At 43.8% G+C, this 27,581-nt stretch overlaps 1 protein-coding gene across 5 annotated transcripts in view; it reads right to left on the bottom strand.

The window, feature by feature from the left end:
* Positions 1-27,581, bottom strand: part of LOC115142457 (septin-9-like) — an 89,770-nt gene that overhangs the window by 21,932 nt on the left and 40,257 nt on the right. The window contains exon 1 of one of the 5 annotated variants that reach the window (XM_029681941.2): positions 20,951-21,199. The exons of 3 other annotated variants lie outside the window; for them this stretch is intronic. In XM_029681941.2, the coding sequence (XP_029537801.2) occupies positions 20,951-21,032 (82 nt within the window). In that variant the 5' untranslated portion in view covers positions 21,033-21,199. Of the gene's footprint in view, positions 1-15,857; positions 15,963-20,950; positions 21,200-27,581 lie in introns of those variants that run through there. One more of the 5 variants, XM_029681943.2, reaches the window with a different exon arrangement.

Here is a 27,581-nt window from a genome sequence, read left to right as displayed (position 1 = left end):
CCAAAGCCAATTCCTCCTTTGGTCACCTTTCCTTCCAGTTCTCTGCTGCCAATGACTGGAACGAACTGCAACAATCACTGAAGCTGGAGACTAATATCTACCTCACTAGCTTTAAGCAACAGCTGTCAGAGCAGCTCACAGATCACTGCACCTGTACATAGCCCACCTGTAAACAGCCCATCTACCTACCTCATCCACATACTGTATTTATATTGCTCTTTAGCACCCCCAGTATCTCTACTTGCACATTCATCTTCTGCACATCTATCACTCCAGTGTTTAATTGCTATATTGTAATTACTTCGCCACCATGACCTATTTATTGCCTTACCTCCCTTGTCTTACCTTATTTGCACACAATGTATATAGACTGTTTGTTTATTCCTTGTGTATTCCATGTTACTTTATCTTGGCCAGGTCGCAGTTGTAAATGAGAACTTGTTCTCAACTAGCCTACCTGGTTAAATAAAGGTGTTCTCAACTAGCCTACCTGGTTAAATAAAGGTGTTCTCAACTAGCCTACCTGGTTAAATAAAGGTGTTCTCAACTAGCCTACCTGGTTAAATAAAGGTGTTCTCAACTAGCCTACCTGGTTAAATAAAGGTGTTCTCAACTAGCCTTAGCCTACCTGGTTAAATAAAGGTGTTCTCAACTAGCCTACCTGGTTAAATAAAGGTGTTCTCAACTAGCCTACCTGGTTAAATAAAGGTGTTCTCAACTAGCCTACCTGGTTAAATAAAGGTGTTCTCAACAAGCCTACCTGGTTAAATAAAGGTGTTCTCAACTAGCCTACCTGGTTAAATAAAGGTGTTCTCAACTAGCCTACCTGGTTAAATAAAGGTGTTCTCAACTAGCCTACCTGGTTAAATAAAGGTGTTCTCAACTAGCCTACCTGGTTAAATAAAGGTGTTCTCAACTAGCCTACCTGGTTAAATAAAGGTGTTCTCAACTAGCCTACCTGGTTAAATAAAGGTGTTCTCAACTAGCCTACCTGGTTAAATAAAGGTGTTCTCAACTAGCCTACCTGGTTAAATAAAGGTGTTCTCAACTAGCCTACCTGGTTAAATAAAGGTGTTCTCAACTAGCCTACCTGGTTAAATAAAGGTGTTCTCAACTAGCCTACCTGGTTAAATAAAGGTGTTCTCAACTAGCCTACCTGGTTAAATAAAGGTGTTCTCAACTAGCCTACCTGGTTAAATAAAGGTGTTCTCAACTAGCCTACCTGGTTAAATAAAGGTGTTCTCAACTAGCCTACCTGGTTAAATAAAGGTGTTCTCAACTAGCCTACCTGGTTAAATAAAGGTGTTCTCAACTAGCCTACCTGGTTAAATAAAGGTGTTCTCAACTAGCCTACCTGGTTAAATAAAGGTGTTCTCAACTAGCCTACCTGGTTAAATAAAGGTGTTCTCAACTAGCCTACCTGGTTAAATAAAGGTGTTCTCAACTAGCCTACCTGGTTAAATAAAGGTGTTCTCAACTAGCCTACCTGGTTAAATAAAGGTGTTCTCAACTAGCCTACCTGGTTAAATAAAGGTGTTCTCAACTAGCCTACCTGGTTAAATAAAGGTGAAATTAATACAAATAATAATAATTTAAAAAAAAACTTACTTCTAAACCCTCACCCCAGAATGAATATCTGAACGACTGTGAATCTCTGAACTGAATGTCCTTTTCTCCTCCACTAATAGTCAGATTGAGACACCCCAATAGAAGAGAATGGGTAGGTGGTGCCGGTTGAGTTGGACCACACCTTCACTTGCCAGTATCTGTGTGGAGCTGCAGTCTCAACCTTCACTTTCCCAGACCCTGTGATGATAGACGGAGGCTAAGACACCACAGAGCGGCTTGGCTGAAACGTCCTGGGAACATGAACTTTATAGAAGACAAATCCGTTCCTCTTTACCGTCATCAATCTACGCACATCACCGTCAGAGTATTGGGTTTTGTTTTTGTATTCCCTCAACCGGCAAAGCACTCAACTCCTTTGTGTTAAAGGGGGAGGGAAAGCATGACACAATGGCATGTACAGGGCCTTTGTTGATGTTGTGGTGTCATGTGCCTAACTACCTGCCTGCCTGCGTGCAGCATATCACCCTGCATCCCATTGCTGGTTTGCCTCTGAAGCTAAGTAGGGTTGGTGCTGGTCGGGAGACCAGATGATGTTGGAGGGCCAGTAGGAGGCACCTTTCCCTCTGGTCCCAACAAAAATAAATATCCCAATGCCCCAGGGCAGTGATTGGGGACATTGTCCTGTGTAGGGTGCCGCCTTAAATAAATAAAAGGTTAAATAAAAATAAACATTTCAGATGGGACGTTAAATGGGTGTCCTGACTCTCTGTGGTCATGGCACATAAGAGTAGGGGTGTTAACCCCGATGTCCTGGCTAAGTTCCCAATCTGGCCCTCATACCATCATGGCCATCTAATCATCCCTAGCTTCCAATTGGCTCATGTATCCCCCCCATAACTATTCCCCAGGTCATTGCTATAAATTAGATGTGTTCAGTCAACTTATCTGGTAAAATAAGGGTTAACAAAAAATTCAATTTTTTTTTTTTTTAAAAGAGTACGGACCCTACTGTGCAGGAAGCAGCCTCTCTAAGAGACAGGACACAAACCAGCACTAATGACATATTAAGGGTCTATAAGCCATCCCATGCCTGGGTACCACAATGCCAGCTCCCCCTGTGCCATCTGGTGGGTAACGTCTGGGTTCTCTAAGAATACACCCAAACAAGGGCACTGCGTTCATCCACCTCTGGCCTGCTCGCCTCCCTACCACTGAGGAAGTACAGTTCCCGCTCAGCCCAGTCAAAACTGTTCGCTGCTCTGGCCCCCCAATGGTGGAACAAACTCCCTCACGATGCCAGGACAGCGGAGTCAATCACCACCTTCCGGAGACACCTGAAACCCCACCTCTTTAAGGAATACCTAGGATAGGATAAAGTAATCCTTCTCCCCCCCCCCTCCCTCCCCCCCTTAAAAGACCTAGATGCACTATTGTAAAGTGGCTGTTCCACTGGATGTCATAAGGTGAAAGCACCAATTTGTAAGTCGCTCTGGATAAGAGCGTCTGCTAAATGACTTAAATGTAAATGTAAAGAGACCACACACACACACACACACACACACACAGCGAGAGAGCAAGGAGAAAATAGGGTGCTGATGGCTGTGGCTTAACCAGACTGGGAATCTGCTGTCTGAATTCTCTGTTCCGGCTGGACTGGCACAACAGACGAGAACCATCAGTTTCCCTCTCCTCAACAGTGACCACTGATCAAATCTGATTGGTCACATACACATGCTGTTGCGGGTGTAGCGAAACATTTCACCTTCCTCATAATTTATGAGCTACAAGAAAAACATTGGCGTTTGAAGATCCAATAGATGGGGCCCCATCAAACTTTTATAGAAAGCCTTGCCTTCTTTTTATGAGTCAGAATAGCAGACAGGCATAAAAATGTTTTATACAGAGCTCTGGTAGCCTTTGAAGCCTGCTGGGTCTCTGGCTGATTCACCTGATTAAAACTGACCAGTGAAACTATGACATTCTAAACTTAGCTCACGCTAAATTACCCTAATTTGATGTGAAGCCCTCTCCAATACACGTTGCATCCAAACTGAAGACGAAGGGCCCTTGAGCCCCCCAAAAAAGCATCTGTTGCTTATTCAAAAGAAATAAGATATTTGACCTGTAAAAACACCTAGCTGACCCCAGAATAAACCCTCAAAACACAACATCAAATGATTTCTTCCACTTTCTTAACCCTTTCCAACTGACTACCATTCACAGTGTTTTTACCAGAACTCTGAAAACAGACAACTGTTACGACTGGGGTTGAAAAAAGGCTAACTGACATTTCTGACTTGAGTGTGAAAAGAGATTTAAGTATTAAGGGAAAGAATGTGGAGCTTTGCAGAATGGACATGGTGGAGTTTAAGGGTTCAGTCCATCCTCATTTTCCTTGCATGCATGGATGAATGAATGGATGGATGGATGAGACCCTAACAGCTGCTGTTTCCAGACTACACATCCAGATTTGCTCCATTGAGAACCACCTCTGTTTCATCTAAACACTGGTTCGTTACACTCATCCTAGATCAATGGGGACCATGTGGACACTCATCCTAGATCAATGGGGACCATGTGGACACTCATCCGAGATCAATGGGGACCATGTGGACACTCATCCGAGATCAATGGGGACCATGTGGACACTCATCCGAGATCAATGGGGACCATGTGGACACTCATCCGAGATCAATGGGGACCATGTGGACACTCATCCGAGATCAATGGGGACCATGTGGACACTCATCCTAGATCAATGGGGACCATGTGGACACTCATCCTAGATCAATGGGGACCATGTGGACACTCATCCTAGATCAATGGGGACCATGTGGACACTCATCCTAGATCAATGGGGACCATGTGGACACTCATCCTAGATCAATGGGGACCATGTGGACACTCATCCTAGATCAATGGGGACCATGTGGACACTCATCCTAGATCAATGGGGACCATGTGCACACTCATCCTAGATCAATGGGGACCATGTGCACACTCATCCGAGATCAATGGGGACCATGTGGACACTCATCCTAGATCAATGGGGACCATGTGGACACTCATCCTAGATCAATGGGGACCATGTGGACACTCATCCTAGATCAATGGGGACCATGTGGACACTCATCCTAGATCAATGGGGACCATGTGCACACTCATCCTAGATCAATGGGGACCATGTGCACACTCATCCGAGATCAATGGGGACACCCAGCACCTTGGTCAAATGAGGAGGATTCTATTTAAAAAGACATGAACGAACAAGGGTGGAAATAAGATGTTTAGAAGTTCAATTATCTTGTGTAACGAAGCGGTTGAGATCTGAATGTTGAAAGCTAAATTATGCTACACGGTATGATCGGGACTGCATTGGTGGCGGTTATGGTATGGGATAGTACCAGTGTCTGCGTGCCACATCTAACCTCTACTGTCATGTATAATGAATGTTAATACGGGCTCATACAGAGATATGTATATCTGTGTTCTCTAGTAAGGATTGCTCACAAGCTACATTTCTCAACCCCATATGTGAGGTTTCAGGCTCTGTGGTAGATTCATGGTTTCCTGTTTGTCAGTAGAGACACAACGGAAGAGGCCTAGACGAGACAGCGAAAGAGACATCAATGAGAAATGAGTCAACTCATACGCCACCTGAAGACTATAAAAATCAACGTGTTTAAAAAAAAAAACAAGCACTGCTGATTCATTTCAAATGACAACCTCACTGACCATTTCAAGACCTTAACAATAATCCCCCAGTTTCCCTGTTAATCATGCCAGCTGACAGCAGTGCTGCACTAGTACTACTATAGCGTATCAAACCATCTTAAAAAGCACAGCCACCACATTCCCCACTCCCTTCAAGAGTTGGGGTCAATTCCAATTCACTTCAGTCAGTAAACTGAAATTCCAATTCTCCTCGTTGAAAAGCAATCCCCTTACCCTACATGCACCCTGTGCCCACCCGGTGCTCCTGGCCAGCCAACACGGCGTTCCCAAAGGAATGTGTTCTCTCAGGAATCTCTCCCACATCCCATTCGGATACAATCTGCCCACAGTCTGCACCGGAGGATCATTTACATGCACCCATAACCAAATATTGTTCTGCTTTCATTCTGCCGTTCAAACATTCATAATATCCGGCACATCCTGATCCAAATACAATATTCAAGGAGTGTAATTCATACTATGAATTTCATTCAAATCTTGTTTGTAGAGTTATGAAGCAATGGGTTGGTTGATTGCGGAGCGATGTGCTTTCGGTTTGTTTTGGTTTCTATATATTAAATATAATACAATACAATACAATTCGGCGGAACCTTGTTCAAAACCCATAGAAGACTCCAGAACTTTTCCAATTAAACCTCAACCTCTTTAGTTGCCTTTCTGTTATAAATTACATGACAAAGTGATTTTTTTCTTTCTCCGTTCTTTGAGGCAAATCCAACCTTTGATGATACCAGAACTCTGGATACCACAGAGAAGGGAAACATGGATGAGAGAGACCATGACAATGATTCATCTCCTGCACGACTTCTAATTTGGCCTGATGTTGGGCCATGCTGTTTGAATTGTGTGGCCAATGATTAAGCTGGTCCATCCAGGACTGGTCTGTGGGAGAGAAAGAGAGAGAGCTCTGGTCCAGGACAACATGTCTCTTCACAAGACAACGGGTCATAAAGAATGAGAACTCCACAGCACCAGTCATCCAATCCACTTTGAAGGTCTCTGGACTTCTGAGAAGATTACAACAGTTAAGCTGCTTCCTCATAATTGGTGCAACACACATTGTGACAGATTCTATTTGCATGGCTCAGATAAGAGACAGTATATGCCTTCTCTACAACCCTTTAACACATGGATGCCAAGGATGTCTTTGGGAGGAAGCCTAGGCATCATCCGCTTCTTGGTCACACACAGTTACCGATCCCCTTAACAACACGGTCTGCTCTTTTAATGTCCCAGTAGCCTGGTCCCAGATCTGTTTGTTCTGTCTTGCCAACTCCATGTGTGTCATTGTCACACCAGGACTTGGAGTTGGCAAGACAGCACAAACAGATCTGGGACCAGGCTAGGGTCTCTGCCCTGTACCGACCAAATGGTCTGACTCTCTCTCTCCCCCTCCATCTCTCTTATTCACCCCACCCCCCTCTATTTTACAGGAGATTACATTTCCATAGCTTTGGCGGCTGTCTCTCTCTCTCGTTAAATCGTTAAATTGTATGCCTTCTGCTGTCTTGAGCAGATATGTGGATGGTAGGATTACATGGGGCAGTGTGAGAGAGGGCTGACGGACAGGCACGGCAGGATGGCACCGGATCCTACTATTGGACATATTGCAGTAGTCACTATTGCCCTAAGAGCAACTCCTCCTCTGTATAGCTTACTGTACAAGACACGCATGCAAGAGGCATTGTAGACTAAATAGAGTAGAGTATTGTAAAGTAATTTACAAAAGTTTAATCAGAAAGGCTGGTCTGAATGCAGCCTAACACAATTCACTCGTTTTCCTATTATTCGGTATAGTGGGAATGAATACAAAACGTATCTTCATCAGCATGGCGTTTTGTTCTGCTCTTCCTATTAGTCATGTGTGGAATGTCATTCACCCAATTACCTTACAGCCTATAAACACGGCCCAAAAACTTGCTGTTTAACCTATGGCCTCACTCTTGCAATTATCACTTTCCTCTCTCTGAACCAAGGGGTGTAAATCTTGGGGTGTATTTATGTCAACTTACCCATGTTCTCTCACTTCCTGTTTTTCAGCAACAGTTTGACTACCACCCACCTCCCCACCACCACCACCACCAGCTATAATAACCTTCAGGCCCGTCATTGGAACTCCTTTCTGGGTTCGATGCCAGCTGCACAGCAAAGGGCTACCGCTCAACAACTATATCATACCAGTCATCCAACAGACTCCCATTCAGAGTGACACACAGAAGCATCCAGGGTCAATGCCTTGCTCAAGGGAACGTTGACCGATCTACCACCAGGCCAAAAAACGTGATCCCTTCACAGTTCCCCAATAGCTGTCCCTCAACCCAGCGAGACCCCTCCCACAGCACCCCCCCCCCACCAAGAAGAAAAAAATGTATTTAAAAAAACAAAACCATTCCCTACCCCAAAGAACTCCACCAACCAAGAGAATGAACTAAAGAGAAAAAAGAAAAAGACAGAACAGCAATCAACAATGCAAAAAAAATAATAATAATAATACATTTAAAACAAAAGGACATCAAGGAAACCGAAAATCTTAACAGCAATGTCAACTGTATATGTTTGTGTGCATGTCTGGCAATATTACATGTATGTGTGTGTTCTTGTAAGCGTTTATTTGAATGAGAGTGTGTGTATATGCATGTGTACACCTGCACGGCATCAGCCTCAGGCAAACTGGCATTAGCTTTAAAAAAAAAACTAACCCTCAGTGTCATTCAAACGTTCTTGTAATTATGTTAGAATTATTATTATGTTTTTACTTTTATCTCCCACACAACAACTCCACTCCCACTTGTCTCTAATTCCACATACCAACCCTCAGCTTCCCTCAGCCCATCCCATCTATCTCTGCTGGCCACCCACGTCGGGTTTCTACGCAACATATATCTTTCAACTATGCTGTGATGTTTAACGTACAATTTCAATCTATATAATCGAATAGAATCCACAAATTGTGAGTTGAAGATAAATACTTTTACTAAGAGAATTAGTAATTGACTGACCCGGTCTCTCCAGATCTCCTAACAGTTCTATTTGTAGGGTCAATTTGACATCAATGCGGTGCATTTTCAGCCATTCCTGAACCTGAGACCAGAAACAGGCTACTTGAGGGAAATACCTAAATAAAATGGTGTGTTGATTCTGTATCCTCACAACAAAATCTGCAGAGCTTCGATGATTTTATGCCCCAAATAATTCAACATTTTGTTGGTGGCAAGAATTCTATATAATAATTTGGCTGAAATTCAACATTTTGTGCTTCTTGCGTTGTTTTATATACACCCTCTACCATGGAATCGGTACATCAAAAATCTCTTCCCAACTATTTTGCAATCTGTATGGCACAGTTGTCAACATCCTGGTCCTCAAATGAAACTGGTATACTTTCCTATATGCTATTTTTATTCCTCTGCCAGTTTTGATATTTTATATTGGGCAGACAGACCAGTTCCCTACCTCCTCCAGTTTTGATTCTTTATATTGGGCAGACAGACCAGTTCCCTAACTCCTTCCATTGCCACGTGCCTCCTCCATTTTTGGGATAATGCTGTAATCAATTGGTTGTACTCTTGGATTGAGCAGGCCTTCCCGTACAATTATGATTACTCCAAGAAGGACATAACTCCACCGTTCCAATTTACAATATAATTTAAGAACAAAAATACACTAACATATTTTCCATAAATACAGGTATTTTATCAACCAGCACATTTGAGTTCAGCCATAATATTTGTTGTAATATTTTATATATTTTCAGGGGGATGAAATTGTAGCCAGCTCTGCAATGCTTGTTTGAAAAAGATACTTTGAAAAAAGTATAATTTTCAATGATTCGAAAATGAGACATGGCGATCTGCACAAAAGGCAAAAAGGCCATTTAAAAAAAATGGATGAGCTTTTCTTAGTAATCTACTTGAGAACCATTTAGGGTTAATTAATATAACATTTGTGTCATCGGCATATACATGGACACCTTTGTTTTTAAGCCTTAGATTTCTAATCCTCTAATGTTGTTATTGGATCTGATTTTAATAGCTAGCATTTTGATGGCCATAACGAATATATATGGTGACAGCGGGCACCCTTGTTTAACTCCTCTTGACAATTAACTCGGAGATGTAGCCGTTATTTATTATTTTACACCTGGGGTTGCAATACATTATTTTCTCCCATTTTATAAGAGAATTACTGAAAGTGAAAAAAATCCAGGCTTACATTATCAAATGCCTTTTCAAAATCCGCTATAAATACCATTCCTGGCTTCTTATAGGTTTCATGATGTTCCATTATTTCTAGTAGTTGTCGTATATTATCTCTAAATGTATCGCCCATGTAAAAAAAACTGTCTGATCAGGATGAACAATGAGTGTTATACATTTCGCTAGTATTTTTGCATCACAACATTGAAGTGTAAGGGGCCTCCAGTTTTTTAGATACACTGGGTCTTTATATTTTCCATCTGGGTCTAGTTTTAATAATATACAAATCAGACCTCCCTGCTGAGTACCTGACAGACTACCATTTCTATAGGAATAGTTAAAACAATCTAACAATGGAGCTTTAGTATATCATACTCTACCGGTATGCCATCAAGCCCTGGGGTTTTTCCAAACTGAAAGGATTAAATAGCCTCAAAAAGTTCTTCCTCTGTAATTTGGTCTCATCCTCTTCCACGGATCATTCTGTACATTTGTGAATTTTCCATGTTTTACATTCATTTGGAAAAAAATCCTTATAATAATCTTCATTCAGTGGGAGAGGATGAGACGGAAAAGAGAACATCTGCCTAGAATAATTAGCTTCCTCTTTTAAAATATAATTCAGACAATCATAGATGACTCAGTCTTCAGTAACGAGTTTCTGCAAATTATTTTTGTTAGCGTTCTTGTATTGGAGATTCAGGAAGAATTTTGTGCATTTTTCTCCATATTCCATCCAGTTTTCTTTATTTTTTTGTAATAGATTACATTAGATCGTTCTTGAATAAGTTCCTCAAGTTCTTTTTGTTTCCTCTAACTTATTTTGCATCTCTGTAGTATCATTGTTATTGCTATTTACCTGTACTATTAGTTTAGGGATTTCCCTTCTTAGTCTTGTCTCTTAAGCCAGAAAATTCCTTTTTATTATTGGATGAAAGACCCCTGAAGGTACATTTAAAAGTATCCCAAACAATAAGGGGATTTGCTGAACGTATATTACACTGGAAAAATTCAGTTATAGTCTTAGTTCAAATTAAGTTGTCCTCCAGTAAACTTGGATTAAATTACCCCAAACTATTTAATAACATTCCATATTGCATTCTGTCTCTGCTGTTCAATCAGTGAGACATGTACTTGATTGAACTTGGGTATCAAGAAACATTCCGATTGTAAGGTAGGAGATTATCTGGTCACTACTCCTGTTTGGTTAAACCCACACTGGGTACTGTAAAAGTCCTCAAGCAGAAAAAAAGTGGAGAGCAATGCTGGACATCCTGTTTCCCAAGAGGAGCAAGTCAAGTACAGTGTTTCAAGTTGTATTTGTCATATGTACAGGATAAACAGGGTACACACACCGTCCAACAAAAATGCTTATTTGCAACTAATACAATATAAAAAATAAAGTAAATGGCTCAGTAGAATAGAACAAACATTTTAGCATTAAGCATAATACAGGAAGGGTGAACTATGGGATCTGTGTGATTGAGATAAATAGGCAATGTTTCGGTTGGTAAACACCTGGGGGTCAATGGAAGGCTGAAACAGTCCGTAGAGATGAGGCTAGGTACACTAGGGGGATATACGTAACTGTTCTGTAGTGTACATCCAAGAGGATATCCCACTCACTCAATCTCCCATCCGTCCTTTGAACCAAAGGGAACCAGCTGATTAAGAAGGTCAACGTGCCGCTTTACTGCAATAACACCATAGCATGTGATAGTGGGCTTGAAGAATAGAACGGTGGACAGCACACACACACACACACACACACACACGCTTCAGATGAAGGTGGGTGAAAAATGCTACCGGCTCACTTCATCCTTCACTCCTGCCGTCACTCGTCGGCCCCCTGAGAATGTGACCTTTGGCCCTGCGCGGCCCAAAGCAGATTGTGTTAAAAGACAGCTTTCCACACGGGAACTTCTGGAACACAAACGATAATGACCTGCCCCCTTTACCCACCACAGAGACAGTGGCAGAGTGAGAGAGAGAGAGAGAGAGAGGGATGGAGGGAGAGAATAGAGGGCATGAGAGGCGAGGCAGGCCCATGCTGTAAATACAGCGAGTGAGAAAAATGGAGAGAAGGAAACAAAGTTGAGGAAAATATAAAGGGAGGCCCATGCTACAAAGACAATGACAAGGTGAAAGACGGAGAGCGAGAGAAAGCATCAACTAGAGATGGAGTATATGAGAAAGGAGAGAAAGGCCCAGCAGAAGTGCAGCCATTATTGTGCTGTTGAGTGCCATGTCGGACACTGTGTGAGAACCAGCTGCTTTAAGTCATAAACCTACCACAACACTATAAAACCCTACAGGCCTCTGAGAAAGAGGGAAGACAGACTGAAAGGAACCCAGCCACAGAGTCATCCAGAGCAGCATTATAGGGAACTGGGGGAACTGGTGTATGGCAGACACACAACCATGAAGTGGGAAGTTGGGTGGTTTTAAAAAATATTTTATCCCCACTGAAAACTGTTACTCTTCCTTATAAGAGGAAAATGTAATTACGTTCAGAGTGGAGGAATGAGACGATAAGGTGCCCTGAGACAAGGCCTGAGAAGACACGGTGGGGAATATTTTTCCAAGATTTTCGTTTCATTTCATGCTGCAATTAGCTACACATAAAAATGTGTTTCCAATTAGTTTTATTAGCCAGCTGCCCCCTTTATATTTCCACACATTTTGTTATTGGAAGATATGCAATTATGATCACTCCCATTGCCAACAACAACCACAGAAGTCAAATTAATATTCCTTTAAGCGTTAATAAGGGGCTTAAATAGACTTAAGAAAAAAGGGTTTACAGATGTCTGGACATGAATCAAGTTGTTTGCTCATATCTCCTAAGTAGTGTGTTCTACAGGGCCAGAAACATTGATCTAATTTCCCTGTTAATGACCTGACCGTGTTCCACTACGTAAGAGTCATCACACAACAGGGTTCAAGCAGACTGTTGGCTGTACCCTTCAGGCAGCACAAACAGAGGAGGCCAGCAAAGAGGACGTACGGGAATCGAAGGAAGAAATCCCGCTACACCAGAGCTAGACCTAATAGTCTCCGATTGTGATCTAGAGAGAGCACTGAGGAATTAATGACGGCTGCAATGACTGGCTAGCTAATGTCAAGCAAAGGTTACACATAACCCAGAAGCTATTCCTCTAAAAAAAATAAAAAATAATTCAGACTGATACATTGACACTGTAAATGGAGTCAATAGATAGCAAGCATGTGTTGTTGACGAACAGCGCGCCAACGAGGACCATGTGTACTTCATCACCCGGTACTGTTAAAAACAATCATGACGGACGTCCTATCATGTCGTTGTCATCATGACTCGGTGTAGCGGTCATAAGGCAGGGGGCCCATAGCCTGCTGTGCACATGCTGCCACGGGCCCCTCGCTGTCTCGCCCTGCACACCAACAACTTTCGCCTATAACAGGAAATGACACGTTTACCGTTCCTCCCTGCTCACGTCCTCCCCATCTTGTCCTCCTTCCACCCACCTCTCACATACACTAACAGTAGTGTTAACCTCGCAGTGGGGTCTGGAGGATGGACTCCTCTGTCATTGGATGAGAAAAGGAGAGGCTGTTTAAGGCATAACAGGCCACATATCCACCTCTTAAGAGCTCTCTACCCCCAGGATAGTCACCCGAACAGGGTCTGGCTCATTAGAGGGAAAACATGACCTATTTATTTTAATAGAGTGAAATGGGACAGATTTCTTTGCTTTCCCGTTGTAAGGTGTTTTGCTACGGTGTGTGAGCCGAGCCACGTTCAGTCCTGCCACCTTCCCTGTGAGCTGAATAGTAACGAAAGCATGAAATAATGGCGGACGTATTAGCGAAAGGTTACACTGTAATCACAATGCAACTACTCCCTTGTGGGCTAATGTAGCTAATTAACGGTTGGTTTATTGTGTTGATGGCTAATAACTGTAGCGGCTAGCCTGGAAGCTGTAAACACATTACAGCTTAATAGGTTTTAATATTAGGTCAGTGTCTCCTACTCTAAAGCGTCGGTGAAATAAATGGACTAAACACGTGGAACAGGGTTGGTTATGTTCCCTCTTGACACTGCAGAAATACGTATTTGAGGTTTCTGTATTCCTATTTGTTGGTTGAGTTTACATATCAACAAGGTGTTATGTCATTGGCCATGCTTGCAGATAGTGGGAGATGTCGAACGTAAATTCTTCCGGGTCTGATATTGACACGCAAGCGGTAGGTCACGTCCTGAAATAGAATATTCTACTTTCATATTTACAATGTGTAAGAGTTCACTATGTACCTGTCCTGATGTGTATACACACTGAGTATACAAAACATTATGAGCACCTGCTCCTTCCATGACAGACTGACCAGGTGAAAGCTATGACCCATTTTTGATGTTACTTGCTAAATCCACATCAAATCAGTGTAGAAGAGACCGGTTAAACATGGATTTTTAAGCCTTGAGACAGTTGAGCCATGGATTGTGTATGTGTGCCTTTCAGAGTGGGAATGGGCAAGACCATGAAAATCTAAGTGCCTTTGAACAGCATATGGTAGTAGGTGCCAGGCGCACCCGGTTTGTGTCAAGAACTGCAACGCTGCTGGGTTTTTCACACAACAGTTTCCCCATGTGTATCAAGAATGGTCTACCACCCCAAGGACATCCAGCCAATTTGACACCTGTGGGAAGCATTGGAGTCAACATGGGCCAGCATCCCTGTTGAACAGCATCCCTTGTGGAACAGCATCCCTTGTGGAACGCTTTCAACACATCGTAGAGTCCACGCCCCATCGAATTGAGGCTGTTCTGAGTGCAAAAGTGTGTGACCTCAATATTAGGAAGGCTAATGTGTGGTATACTCAGTGTCTGTGTACGGTACCTGTTAGATATTGGGGGAAGTCTGGGATATGCTTTTGTATGTTATTGCTGTAAGAGTGAGTTAGCTAGCTCGAGATTAGCCCCTGCTAATGCAGTTGTTTCCACGGTAACAGTGGAATCACAAATCTACAGCCATCAACATACTGTTGTCCTGCACATCTAATGTGCTTCTTTGTGTCCATCGCCAGAATAAACACCAATCAATTGGGACCGCTGGCGGGGCATTTCTTTCTTTAAAAACGCAAGAGGGCTACGAAGTACGGTCACATCTGTTACAGTGGTGCTGAGACCAATTCTCTTGTCTTCGCAGCATAGCTGTTGTGTCCACGCACACACACACACACACACACACACACACACACACACACACACACACACACACACACACACTAATGTTGACTGCAGTTAAGCTAACAGTGTCACTCCTTGGCCATATAGGGATACAGTGTGGCAGACACCAAGGCAAGGACATCTAGAACATCTGACTACATGCTACACTGCTGCGTCTTGTTCTACTGTCTTCAATTATAGTTGTCCATTGGTGGATTGTGTACAATACAACCTGTTGAAGGCTGGGTAAAATGGAGGTCATGTGACCAAAGCTGGAACTACTGCAAATGGAAGCAATATGTTTGATATTTCAACAGCAGAAACAGGGAACGGAACATGGTCAGTCACATAAGGTGGGGCACAAACATGGTTCGTTCTCTCTTGAGGCGGCAAGTGAAGCGGAGGGGCTGGGTTGGAAGGAATGGTCCGCTCTTCTGTTGAAAAAAAAGTCTCATGCAGAAAATGTGTCCTGACGCTTCAACTCACCTTGAACTTGCTACAGCAATCCACCAGAGAGCAGATGCATGGGGTTGCCAAAATTAAATCATGTCGAAAAGTTGGCCTCTACATCTTACTTACTAATCCACTGTAATGTATCAAAGTCAAGCTAAAACAATCGCTGATGGGATAAAAAAAAAAGAAAAGAAAAAAAGAGAGAAACATACCAGGGACCTTAAAAACACAGGGAGCAATTAGGACTCCCCCCATCCATTTTAGCAGATTGATTATTCAATCTGAATGGAGCCGAGTAGACAAAGGAAGAGGGAGAAGACAGTGGGGGATGAGAAACAGGGGGGGGTAACCTAAAGGAGGGGGGGGTAACCTAAAGGAGGGGGAGCAGCAGCCCCCCAGAAAGCACAATGGAACAAGAGAAAGACAGATAGAAAAAGGTCTGGTCTGAATATTGACACCTTTCCAATCCCTGACAAATACAGCTGTCACACACTACACGCTTCAGCTCCAAAACCCAGTCCAGACAGGACACCTGGCAAACTAACTTTGACACACACCAAACACACACTCGCACACATTGAACTACTCCTCTTTCCCTTTCTATCACTCCTCCAGCTTCTCTACAGAAGGAAATCACACACGGTCAGAGAAACAAGAAGCCGTAGCATGTTATGAATGAACAGAAAACCAGAGACACTCACCCCAGCCTCACTTTCTCTCTTCCTCCTCTCTTTCCTCTCAACCACCCTGATTTCTGCTCCAGCTGGGCAGGCTCTGCTTCTGCTCCCAGGCCCCTCCCCCACAGCCTGGTCACATGACCCACCACTCTACACCCCAGCCAGGCGGCCAGCAGCAGGCATGCCACACCCCTCATTCAGGGAGAGTTGAATGGGGAGCATTGTGAATGTGCTGGACACAGCCAGTGTGTGTGTATATATGTGTAGGGGGGGGGGGGCAGTTGGAAATGGGAGAAAGGGGTGTATGTGTTTGTCAGGAAAAGTGAGTGTGTGTAAGAGGTGGAAACGGAAATATTAAACAGAACATGTGTGACAGTTTGCACGTGCTTGAAAAGGAAATATATGTTTTTGTAACAAATGTGTATTCAGTGAAGGGGTGTGTATGTGTGTTGATTTCTATCTGTCCCTTCCCTCCCAGGGCAGTGTGTCTCTCCCTGTGTGTGTGTGTGTGTGTGTGTGTGTGTGTGTGTGTGTGTGTGTGTGTGTGTGTGTGTGTGTTTGTACTGTGAGGAGGACACTGGGTCATCTCTCCTCCTGGCTCCTTCTCCTCCTGGGCTACAATGAGTCTCCATCCATCACATTAATGCCTGCCTCTCACAGCCCCATGACTAAAGGAATATGTCCCAGATAACAAATGAATACCATCCCATAGAGTCATTAGACTCAGTATGAAACATTCTATGGGAAACAGCCCTGTCGACTTTAATTCAAAACATTATGAACTGTAGAAGAGTACAATGTGTGATTTCCTTTTGGTCTCATACGTTCACTTGTTGCATGCAATAACTGCAGAGCTTGGTTTTTCATCATGTCTACATACACTGAAATACATTAGTGTGGTATTTTCTTTTGGTTTCATAGCTACATTCACTTGTTGCGTAGGGCTATCCATCTGTGGAATTGTGTCTATCAGAAATCTGCATTCACACAATAAAAGACACAATCCTTTCAACGCTGAAACAACACGCTTCTTTCTTATCCGATTGCTGGAGTTAAGAGAACATTTGTTTTATCTCAAGCGGGTGGAAAGATGGAAAGAGAAACATCTCCGTACTGCACTTAATCCAACAAGCTTTTTTCCCCCCACATTTGCAAGCTGATGCGAGGCCCAAGAGATGTTGTTTTCTCATATTCAGCACAAACGCCTACCTTCCTGTCATGGTTTCGGTGGTTTGTGTATGTATTGGACCACATGGTTTGTGCACCTGGCCCTATTGGCATCCGGTCTCAGTGGGAGATAGATATGAGAGAGTATGTTGTCTTCTCCTGAACTAATACAGATCATCACCAGCATGCTCTTCGGTTGAGGCTGTGTCTGTTTATTCTCCCAAGAAAATACTCATATTGAAGCTAGGCAGTTGCATGTGGTTTCTGATTCAATGTAGGGCAGGTTCTGCAGTATGCACTGATTTGTCCATGATTTGTTCATCCGCAGCGTAAAACACTGCAGCACAAACGTTGTTTGTTTGTTTGTTTGTTTGTTTGCTTTCCCTTGTCTTGTGAGAACCCAGAGATCAAATGTGACTGAATCAATGACCGCCATACATTTAGTTAGTTCTGTGGAAAAGCAGCTAGTTCGGGATAATCACCCTGTCATAATGGGCAAATTCTAATTGGAACTCAAGCTTTGCTCATTGACTGAGTCTATTTCAGTGCTCCAATTCATTGCAAAATAACTAAGTCACCGGCCCATAGAAATAGACGTCCTAGAACAGTCATCCTTCGATTACTAGTGTACGCTCATGACCATAGCAACTGATCCGAGTCCAGCTCTTCAGCCCTTCAGCTAATAGACCTCAGAATACCTTTTTGGCAAAGAGAAGCTCTGTGGGTGAGAGATCACATTGACTTCCGTCCTTATCTTGATTACATGCCACGATAACGAGATGAGACCCTGGAGCCACATCCTTGTTTTGCAGTTGCAAACAAACATTTGAATTATTGTGCCAGAACCTTATTAAATGACCCAGCTCTTACGCGGCTGTTGCTCCGTTGGCTGAACATTTCTCCAGAGCTTTGTTTGTCATTCTGTTTGTTTTGTCATTTACCCCACTTCTGGAGGCCATTTTGAGGCCAGATTCGTATAAATAACTGTGTGGGCCGAACAGGCAACTGGAGACCCATGCAGGCACAGCCCCAGAGGGGAGCTCTCTGATTGGACTAGAGGTCAGGTCTGATTGGAGGAGGCCCACACAGTGATTAGAACACATGGAGCTGATTAACCAAGTCACCTCAATGACTCAGCAGAGAGAGTGACTCACACAGACATACAGCCTCCCACCCAGAGAGATGGAAGAAGGGATAAAGAAGGGATGAAGAAGGACAGCGGAGGAGGAGGGAGAGAACATCTGGCCAAGCTTATCTGGGAAGGAGAGAAACAAGCGACTTCCTGTTGAGCTGTAGCCGAGGCTGCTCTGCTCCCCTGTGGTGCAGATGGAGACAGCATGTGAGGATGCATGCAACCAGATGAAAACAGCTGAGGCCCTGGGTGCATCTCTCTAGTCCAAAGTGGATTCCTCTCCTTGTCTCCTCTCCGTCCACACTCATCTGAGGGAACCGGATAAGGGATAGTAAATTCCCACTAGGATTAGATCAGTGTAGGTGAAGGAAAGCAGACGGAGAGAGGTAGCCCCTTTACACTATTGACATGAACTCATAATCTCATGGCACCACATAGGAGACATGGTATAGGCAGAAAAAGGCCAGTTTGGAGTTCATTTTAGGGACCGACTTCTTCCTGACTGTGTAAACAGAACAGGATAAACTCTGACCTTGGTCACATGGTCAGGAAAATCCCTAGCCCGACTTGTTCTTCTCTCGCTACCCTGAAGACATGACGTTCGTGCAGTCCATTTCTAATCCTCCTCCATATACACACACTGTATTACTTCCTCGGGGACTGTGCTGCACTCCAGCAATGCTACACGATCCCTCCAACTCTGCTCCTGACTCACCTCAGACCTCAGCTTGTATGTTGCTCTTCAAGGTTACAATAACCCTGGCCTTGTTTGCTTTCATCTGCGCACACACACACACACACACACACACACACACACACACACACACACACACACACACACACACACACTTTTGAAAGACCCATGCGCCTGTTGTTTGAACAGCGGCCGCAAAGTAGATAAACTGTTGGAATTTGTGGTCAGAGGTTTGTTTAAGGTGTTTATCTAGTGGCTTGTTTCCCCTCAGTTTTACAGTGTTAGGATACTTCCCAGCTGTGTTACCTAACAGAGCCAAATAACCCCCATATAAATAGATATATACACTACTGTTCAAAGGTTTGGGATCACTTAGAAATGTCCTTGTTAGTGAAAGAAAGGCACATTTTCTTGTCCATTAAAATAACATCAAATTGATCAGAAATACAGTGTAGACATTGTTAATGTTGTAAATGACTATTGTAGCTGGAAACGGCTAATTTTTTATGGAATATCTACAGAGGCCCATTATCAGCAACCATCACGCCTGTGTTCCAATGGCACGTTATGTTAGCTAATCCAAGTTTATCATTTTAAAAAGCTAATTGATCATTAGAAAACCCTTTTGCAATTATGTTAGCACAGCTGAAAACTGTTGTCCTGATTTAAAGAAGCAATAAAACTGGCCTTTAGATGAGTTGAGTATCTGGAGCATCAGCATGTGTGGGTTCGATTACAGGGTCAAAATGTCCAGAAACAAAGAATTTTCTTCTGAAACTTGTCAGTCTATTCTTGTTCTGAGAAATTAAGGCTATTCCATGCTAGAAATTGCCAAGAAACTGTAGATCGCGTACAACACTGTGTACTACTCTTTTCACAGAACAGCGCAAACTGGCTCTAACCAGAATAGAAAGTGAGTGGAGTGAGTGGAGTGGAAGACCCCGGTGCACAACTGAGCAAGAGGACAAGTACATTAGAGTGTCTAGTTTGAGAAACAGACGTCTCACAAGTCCTCAACTGGCAGCTTCATTAAATAGTACCCGCAAAACACCAGTCTCAACGTCAACAGTGAAGAGGTGAAGAGGTGACAACAGTGAAGAGGTGACTCCTTCTAGGCAGAGTTCCTCTGTCCAGTGTCTGTGTTCTTTTGCCCATCTTAATCTTTTCTTTTTATTGGCCAGTCTGAGATATGGTGTTTTCTTTGCAACTCTGCCTAGAAGGCCAACCTTAACAAAGTCTACACTGTATTTCTGATCAATTTGATGTTATTTTAATGGACAAAACATTTTTGAAAGAAAAGCACAAGGAAATTTCTAAGTGACCCTAAACTTTTGAACGGCTAATAAAAGGCCCCGGCCTTGTTTGCTTTCATCTGCTTTCAACACACACACACACACACACACACACACACACACACACACACACACACACACACACACACACACACACACACACACACACACACACACACACACACACACACTAGATAGAGAGAGAGAGAGGGCTAGAGAGTGAGAGAGAGCGAGCTGTTGAGTCTGCTATACTGCAAGGCTAGCATGTACAAGGATTCCATCAAACCCACATTAGAAGCATACAGACTCAGACATTCTGATAACACATACTGTGTATATGCACAAACTATTCACCTCCACTATCGACACAAGGAAATTCTTAGTGATACATAACTCAACTGTGGACATGGAGACTTAACGCAACATACAAGAGTAGCACGAAACAGCACAGATGACAAAACAACACTTCAAGGAGAGAGAAATCAATGCAGACCTTATGCGGCCTCACCTCATCTAAACTGAGGTTTTAGGGGAGGAGAGGAACTTATTAAAAAGCATCTTGGGATGTCCCTGAATCCCTTTCCATTTACTCAGCGTCTAAAGTAGAGTTACACAACATGTAGCCCTGATTGGCCTTAATAGAAACCAGTTGTCTCACCAGTTATGTCGCAACAGCCCTCCCCTTCCTTCACCAAGTTTGCATCCCAAATGACACCCTATTCCCTACATAGTGCACTACTTTTGAGCAGAACCCTATGGACCCTGGTCAAAAGTAGTGCACCATATAGGGAATAGGTTACCATTTTTGTCGCAACCCAACAGCCATACTCACAGAGGACCTCCATCTCAGGGTTAATGTGCATCTCTGCACCACATGTATCCATGTCTTCCAATCGCAGTCCCAGTCGAAGCATCACAGAACAGACTATTCCGACGTGGAAGTAAAAACAAAATCCTCAATAAAATTCCCAACTGCTTCCCAAACCTAAACTCTTCACTGTGACAGCTGGGAGTGACTGGGAGCGCTTGGGATCGAATGCCCTATTTCTGTAACTCTCCCTCTTCCCGATGTTCCCAACTCAACATTTCTTACCCGGAGCCTCAAAACTGAACAATAAACAGAGCTCCACAGATCGGATTGGCCTTCCGGGGGAATCCCTGCCCCTAATTCCAGCTGGAATTCTAGGGGGGAGTCAGATGACTCAGCTTGGAATGGAGGAGAAGAAAGAGAGGAAGACGGGACTCTGATTACATACTTTCTCTCTGTGCGGTCGTTCCAGAAAACTTCCCAGAGTTATGAGGATAATTATCCATAATAAAAACCTTGCCATGTGCTGAACTGGGAGAGACACAGAGAGAGAGCTTATCAGTGTTACAGTAAATTCATACCAAAAGATCTAGTCACAACATAAGTTGTCAAAGTATTTTCCAATTACAGCTTTACTGTAAGTTGGATGATTTAAACGGTGTAGCCTGTTTCTAAACGATATGTCAGTACAGTCTAGAAAGGGAGAATAGGACTAACCGGAGACGTGTGTACTACTGTACTCAAAACAGCCTCTACTTTGTCGGCAATTCAATGACTTTATTTAGCTAACCAACACCGCATACTGTCAGAGGCAGTACCGTTGCCCTTTCCCCTACATCTTCAGCTGCTCTTGTTTGTTCCGTCTTCTCTCCCCTGTGTCTCATCACTGAGTACAAAGGTGAAAGTTCACCCAGAGTTCCTCTGAACTTTAGCTAAATTGAAAAAGCTAGCTACGGCCACAGGATAATGACTCCCAATGTAGCGGTGTTAGCTGTGCTTAGGCAATAGAGGACTAGCCGTTCGCCATGGAGGTGAGAAGCCAGTCAGGCAACTAAGCAGTGTGTGTATGTGCGCGTGCGTGTTCGTGTGCGTGCGTGTTTGTGTGCGTGTGCGTGCTAACCCAGTGTTGTTTGATCTAGGGCTGTTCAGAGGGGATTAGGGTTTAAGTCTAGTCATAATATTACCCCTGTCAAACACACCTCGAGGTACAGTGCCGTGCGCCAATGGGTGCGATGATGACTCCATTATGAAGAGTGGTCTCATTCACCTCAATGTATAGTGAGCATCAGCTAGGAAGTAGTTGCCGTGGCGATTATCAGCATGGGGCACCAGCCTGTTACACTGACACCATGTTGGCCCTACAGTACTTCCATTACGTCCTGAGGAAATTGATTGAATGACAGATCAAATCAAACAAACCTGGAGGGGCCAATACGACCAAATCAATGAGATCTGTCGGTGAGACACTTATTTAACATGGATTCATGTCTTTTGTGTTTTACGTTTTTTAAATAATTGAAGATGATTAAACAATTGATCATAAAAAGTTTCCACTTCTATTGAACGTCTAAGGATCAATAACCCTTTGCAGTACTGTGCCCCCCCCAATGGACTAGTGGCTGATAGAATTAGGATCACAGAACATATACTTGAATGGGGATGCCCGTTCTAGTAATTACATTTCTATGGTGGCTGATGACTATTATTATGGTACCTCCCTAGGAGAGGTCCAGCAGGGAGGGGTGGTGTACTGACCCCACACATACCCTGCCCAGCCTAGCAGATGGCACAATAGCGGTACGTATTGGCCATCTGTCCACTCACAATTTGTGTGCACACACACTCACACTCACTCAATCTCTGGCCACACAGCAACGACGGCTGGTTACTGCCCGAGACAAGACCTATACATGACGTCAATTTTTTATTTTATTTATTTATTTAACCTTTATTTAACCAGGTAGGCAAGTTGAGAACAAGTTCTCATTTACAATTGCGACCTGGCCAAGATAAAGCAAAGCAGTTCGACAGATACAACGACACAGAGTTACACATGGAGTAAAACAAACATACAGTCAATAATACAGTATAAACAAGTCTATATACAATGTGAGCAAATGAGGTGAGAAGGGAGGTAAAGGCAAAAAAGGCCATGGTGGCAAAGTAAATACAATATAGCACAATATCCGGGAACCTTGTATTGTTAAGGTGAAAGAGAGAGTAATTACAGCAAAAACACCATTATCATTCCAAACATGGCCCTTATCAGCCAGAGAATGAGGGAAACCTCATTAGCAGAGGATGTTGAGAGCTGAGGCACTGACCCAAAGTGGACCTTCTCTTTGTTAACCAGCTGTACAGTTGGCAAAAAGGAGAAATACTGAGCTCATCCTGGTCAGCCCGTAGCAGCTGGGTGCAGTCTATAAGCAGGATCAGACAGGACCAGACAGGACCAGACAGACACCTCTTCAAGATAAACCAGAATAAACCAGATAAAAGACTGTGGTAGAGGCAGGGGAGGGTCCAGACACTGGTGGTGATGATAGTTTTTGGCTGGTGGTCAGGGGGTCAGGAAAAGGTCCTGGCTCTACCTATTTTGTACGGTCGTGACTAGTGTCAGGCCAGCTTGACCAGCATTCAGAGAACTCACTAAGGAAGACAAGGGTGGGGACTGGGAGATAGCGGCTCAGGGAGACTGGAAATAGGAGGAAGGGGGAACTGGGGTTGCTTTAGTGGAGTTTATGGGCGTGTGTGTGTGTGTGTGTGTGTGTGTGCTGCATGGGAACCTTCTTTAACCCCTGACTTCCACCAGGCGGAGCAGAGTAAACAGAAGCTTCCGGAAACATTATCTGGGGGACCCTGTCTGGTTTCCACTTCTCTCAGTTCAGCTCTACCCTCAGGGGAAGCGCTCAATACACACAGGCAGACACAGGCTTTCCACTGACCCAGTCAGAGTCCACAGCCTCCAAAAACACGTTCAATCACATCAGGAATAAATCCTACAAAACACAAGCAGACACATTCATTCAGTTTTAGTGAGATATAGAACCATGTGTGAGTGAGAGAAGAGAAAGGCGGGAGAGAATGAAAGAAACAGAGTAGATAAGAGAATAAGAGATTATTTAAGAGTACTTAAAAATGCACCTTTAATTACTGTCTACATGCCCTCAGCAATGTCCTATATAAGATGCGAGCATTACCTGCAAGCCAGGTCCCATAGCTATCTCCCCTAAGTCATACCCTAACCCTACACTCCACCTGTCATACTGCACCTCCTGCTGGCCACTTTGAGCTCTGCGCCCACAGACATCATTATGAGCAAACGCTGCTATCCCTCAGGGGAGCTGAAAGTGAGTGGCCAACACTGCAGTCTAATGACCTCAGTCTGTGGTTTTCCTAGCTAACCCTGAGAGGTTTGGAACCTGTAAACAGTTTAACATGAGCCATGATGATACACTCTAGCAGACGGCCTCCTCTACTCAATTCAATTTCAATTTAAGGGGCTTTATTGGCATGGGAAACATATGTTAACATTGCCAAAGCAAGTGAAGTAGATAAACAAAAGTGAACTAAACAATAGAAATTAAGGGTAAACTTAAGGGTAAACATTACACTCACAGACGTTCCAAAAGAGTAGACATTTCATCTCTCTCTCTCTCTCTCTCTCTCTTTCTCTCTCTCTCTCTCTCTCTCTCTCTCTCTCTCTCTCTCTCTTTCTCTCTTTTCCCCTCTCTCTCCCCCCCTCTCTCTCTCCCTCTCTCCCTCTCTCATAATGACACAGCAGGTCATGCTGAGTGCAATTAAACTGTGAGACGCCTAACCACTGTCTGAGGGTGTGTGTGTGTGTGCGTACGTGCATGTGTGTGTGCATGTCATAGTCCTTCCTTGTCATCAAGATGTGTTAAGAACACCCAATAAGCATCATTTCCAGTTCAGTATCTGCCTGGTTAAAATGAGTGGGGCCTCCTTTCTCTCCTCGTACCATAGTGACTTGGTGAATGACTTCATGAATACCCTGCGAGCGAGAGAGAGGCATCTCTTGCTATGATGGATACCAGGGGCGTATTCATTACGCCCGATTCTGTTGCAACATTTCTTTTAAACGGGAAGCAAACAAGACGGGACCGACCTGAATTAGTCCAATAGAAACTATAGTTTTGCGCCGTTTGCTTCCGTTTGGTAAACGGTTTCCGTAATGAATACACCACAGGCCCTGCTGTCAAGAGCTGCTTTACCACAGCGACTTCACCTGAGATACCAATCGGAGTGCTTCAACTAAGACTAAGAAGCTGGAGAAGGTTTAAAATCACATAGCGCTGTAGGTCATTCTAGTTCCACATATGTGACACAGCATGGAAAGACACGGGGAAGGGGAGACGGAATACAGTACTTTAGAATCCGAGGGAATTAGTGAGGTAAAGGTAAACATTCTTACTTTAGGAATGTTGACACTCCATTTCACAGTACAGGCCCAGTGTGTGTGTGTGTGTGTGTGTGTCAGAGACTAACTAGCGCGATGTTAGCCAGATGGGAATGGCGGCCCCCCCTATTCCCTAAACGTTCCTCTTGGGGGGTCCACTGCTAATCATGTTAATCAGCCTGGGATCTCCCTACCCTTCTGTCTCTCTCACTGTGTGTGTCTGTGTGTGTGTGTGTGTGTGTGTGTGTGGAGGGATTCTGTGTAGAAAGGGGATAGTGGGGCCCTCATCTGGTGTGACGCTGCAGAAGGTCACATGGGGGTACAAGGGTGTAGGGGACCGGGACAGGCAACACACAGGCAGGCCACCAGAGGAGAATGACGGGGCATGGCGGAGAACAGTGAGAGGAGTGGGTCACGGAACAATCAAAATCCTTCGTCACAACTTTGTTGATCAATCAAACATGTCAGTTCAGGGCCAATGAGACACTATGAGGATTTATATAAACAAATCCAATGCTGGGTTAGAGGGCTTGAAGTGGCAGAACTGATGGCATAACCAAGCACCCCCCAGGACAGAGTGGTATTGTTACAGTATAATATAACAGCAATCTGCAGTCTAATGGACCTCTGGTTCTACAGAGGTCAAAGGGCGGCAGGTAGCCTAGTGGCCTAGTAGCCTAGCCCAGTAACCGAAAGGTTGCTAGATCGAATCCCTGAGCTGACAAGGTAAAAATCTGTAGTTCTGCCCCTGAACAAGGCAGTTGGCCTACTGGGGAACAGTGGGTTTTCATTGTAAATAACAAATTGTTCTTAACTGACTTGCCCTGTTAAATCAAATAAAAAGGGTAGTCAATCAAGGCAAATCATAACCCTGTCAATCTACTATTTAGTTCAATGTAGATGTGTGATTGGGAGCAACAGTGCACTGATTCAATTAAAGTGTCTTCCAATTTCTTCTGCAGTACATATAAAACTGGTTATTTGGTGTTCTACAAACATTAGTTACCTGTTGATATTTAGAGCCACCGACAGAGATCAGAGACGGACATTTTGATCCTAGAAACTAACTAAAAATGTATCCAGATGTACTCTGTTGTGGTGAGATCACACAACTGGCTGGAAGTGCCACTGACTCAGATCACATGACCCAGGCTGAGAGAGGAAGAGAGGCGCGGTCAGGACGAGGGGAAACAATCGTCCTGACGGACAGCACACGGAAGGAAGGAAGCCCGGGAAACCAGAGTGTGTGTCTCTGATGTCATTACCCGTTTGAAAAACTGAATGGACAGGAAAACGGCTTATCACTCAGAAAAACACAGCTGACAGTAACTTGGAAAATTTCAAACAAGGCACGGAGTCAACAATCTGTACGCCAATGTAAAGAGTTTCATATCCACCATTATCTAGTTGGATGAAAGAGGATCAATCTCTCTTTTAAGTCACTTGTGAAACCACCACATCTATCACTCATAGTCACCTATTGAAATGAATTAGGGCCTACTTGTGTATTATGTTGGAGCCAATTTCTCCTACTTGACACAAAATCTGATGGAAACAACCCACACTAGCAGTCCACTACAGTGTTGTGTTGTTCACGTTTCTGCTCCACTGACGCCATCTCCCCTCATTGACAGATGGAGTGGGTCAGAGCAGGGGTCAGAGTCCCTCAGTCAGGGTGGGCCCCGGCCTCAGGCCCTCCAGGCAGGTCACCCTTCATTGAGAGCCCTAATAAGGCCCTCTCCCTCTGGGAAAATAACTAGCCCAGACCTCCGTGGCCTGAGTAGGAACCACGCTACAAGACTCCCAGCTCCAGAGCAGAAACACACACACACACACACACACACACACAATCGTCCCAGCAAATCTGAGCTCCTAATATTGGAGTATAGCCTACAAACTCGTACCGAATGATAAAGTATGGTCATTTATACTGTTCCAGTCCACGAACACATAATGCTAAACTGGTCTGTGTCGACAGGAAAAAAGCCTACAGAATTAGAGTTAATTAAGGCCAAATAAGACATGGAATACTTGGCAATATCGCTAATAGCACTGACTGGAACATACTGGTTTATTAAATACTGAAAGCCATGATTCATTTGATAACTGCGGAGTTCAAGTTTGAGGAAGCGAACGAGCAAGCCTAAGTAGAATGCTTTTCTCCATGTGTCTGTGTCCAACATTCTGTGTCCAAAATTGCACCCTATTCCCTATATAGTGCACTAGCTTTGACCA

The sequence above is a fragment of the Oncorhynchus nerka genome, linkage group LG15 (genome assembly GCF_034236695.1).
Source record: "Oncorhynchus nerka isolate Pitt River linkage group LG15, Oner_Uvic_2.0, whole genome shotgun sequence".
Taxonomy (NCBI): Eukaryota; Metazoa; Chordata; class Actinopteri; order Salmoniformes; family Salmonidae; genus Oncorhynchus; species Oncorhynchus nerka.
This window is presented reverse-complemented; position numbering and strand designations above follow the sequence as displayed.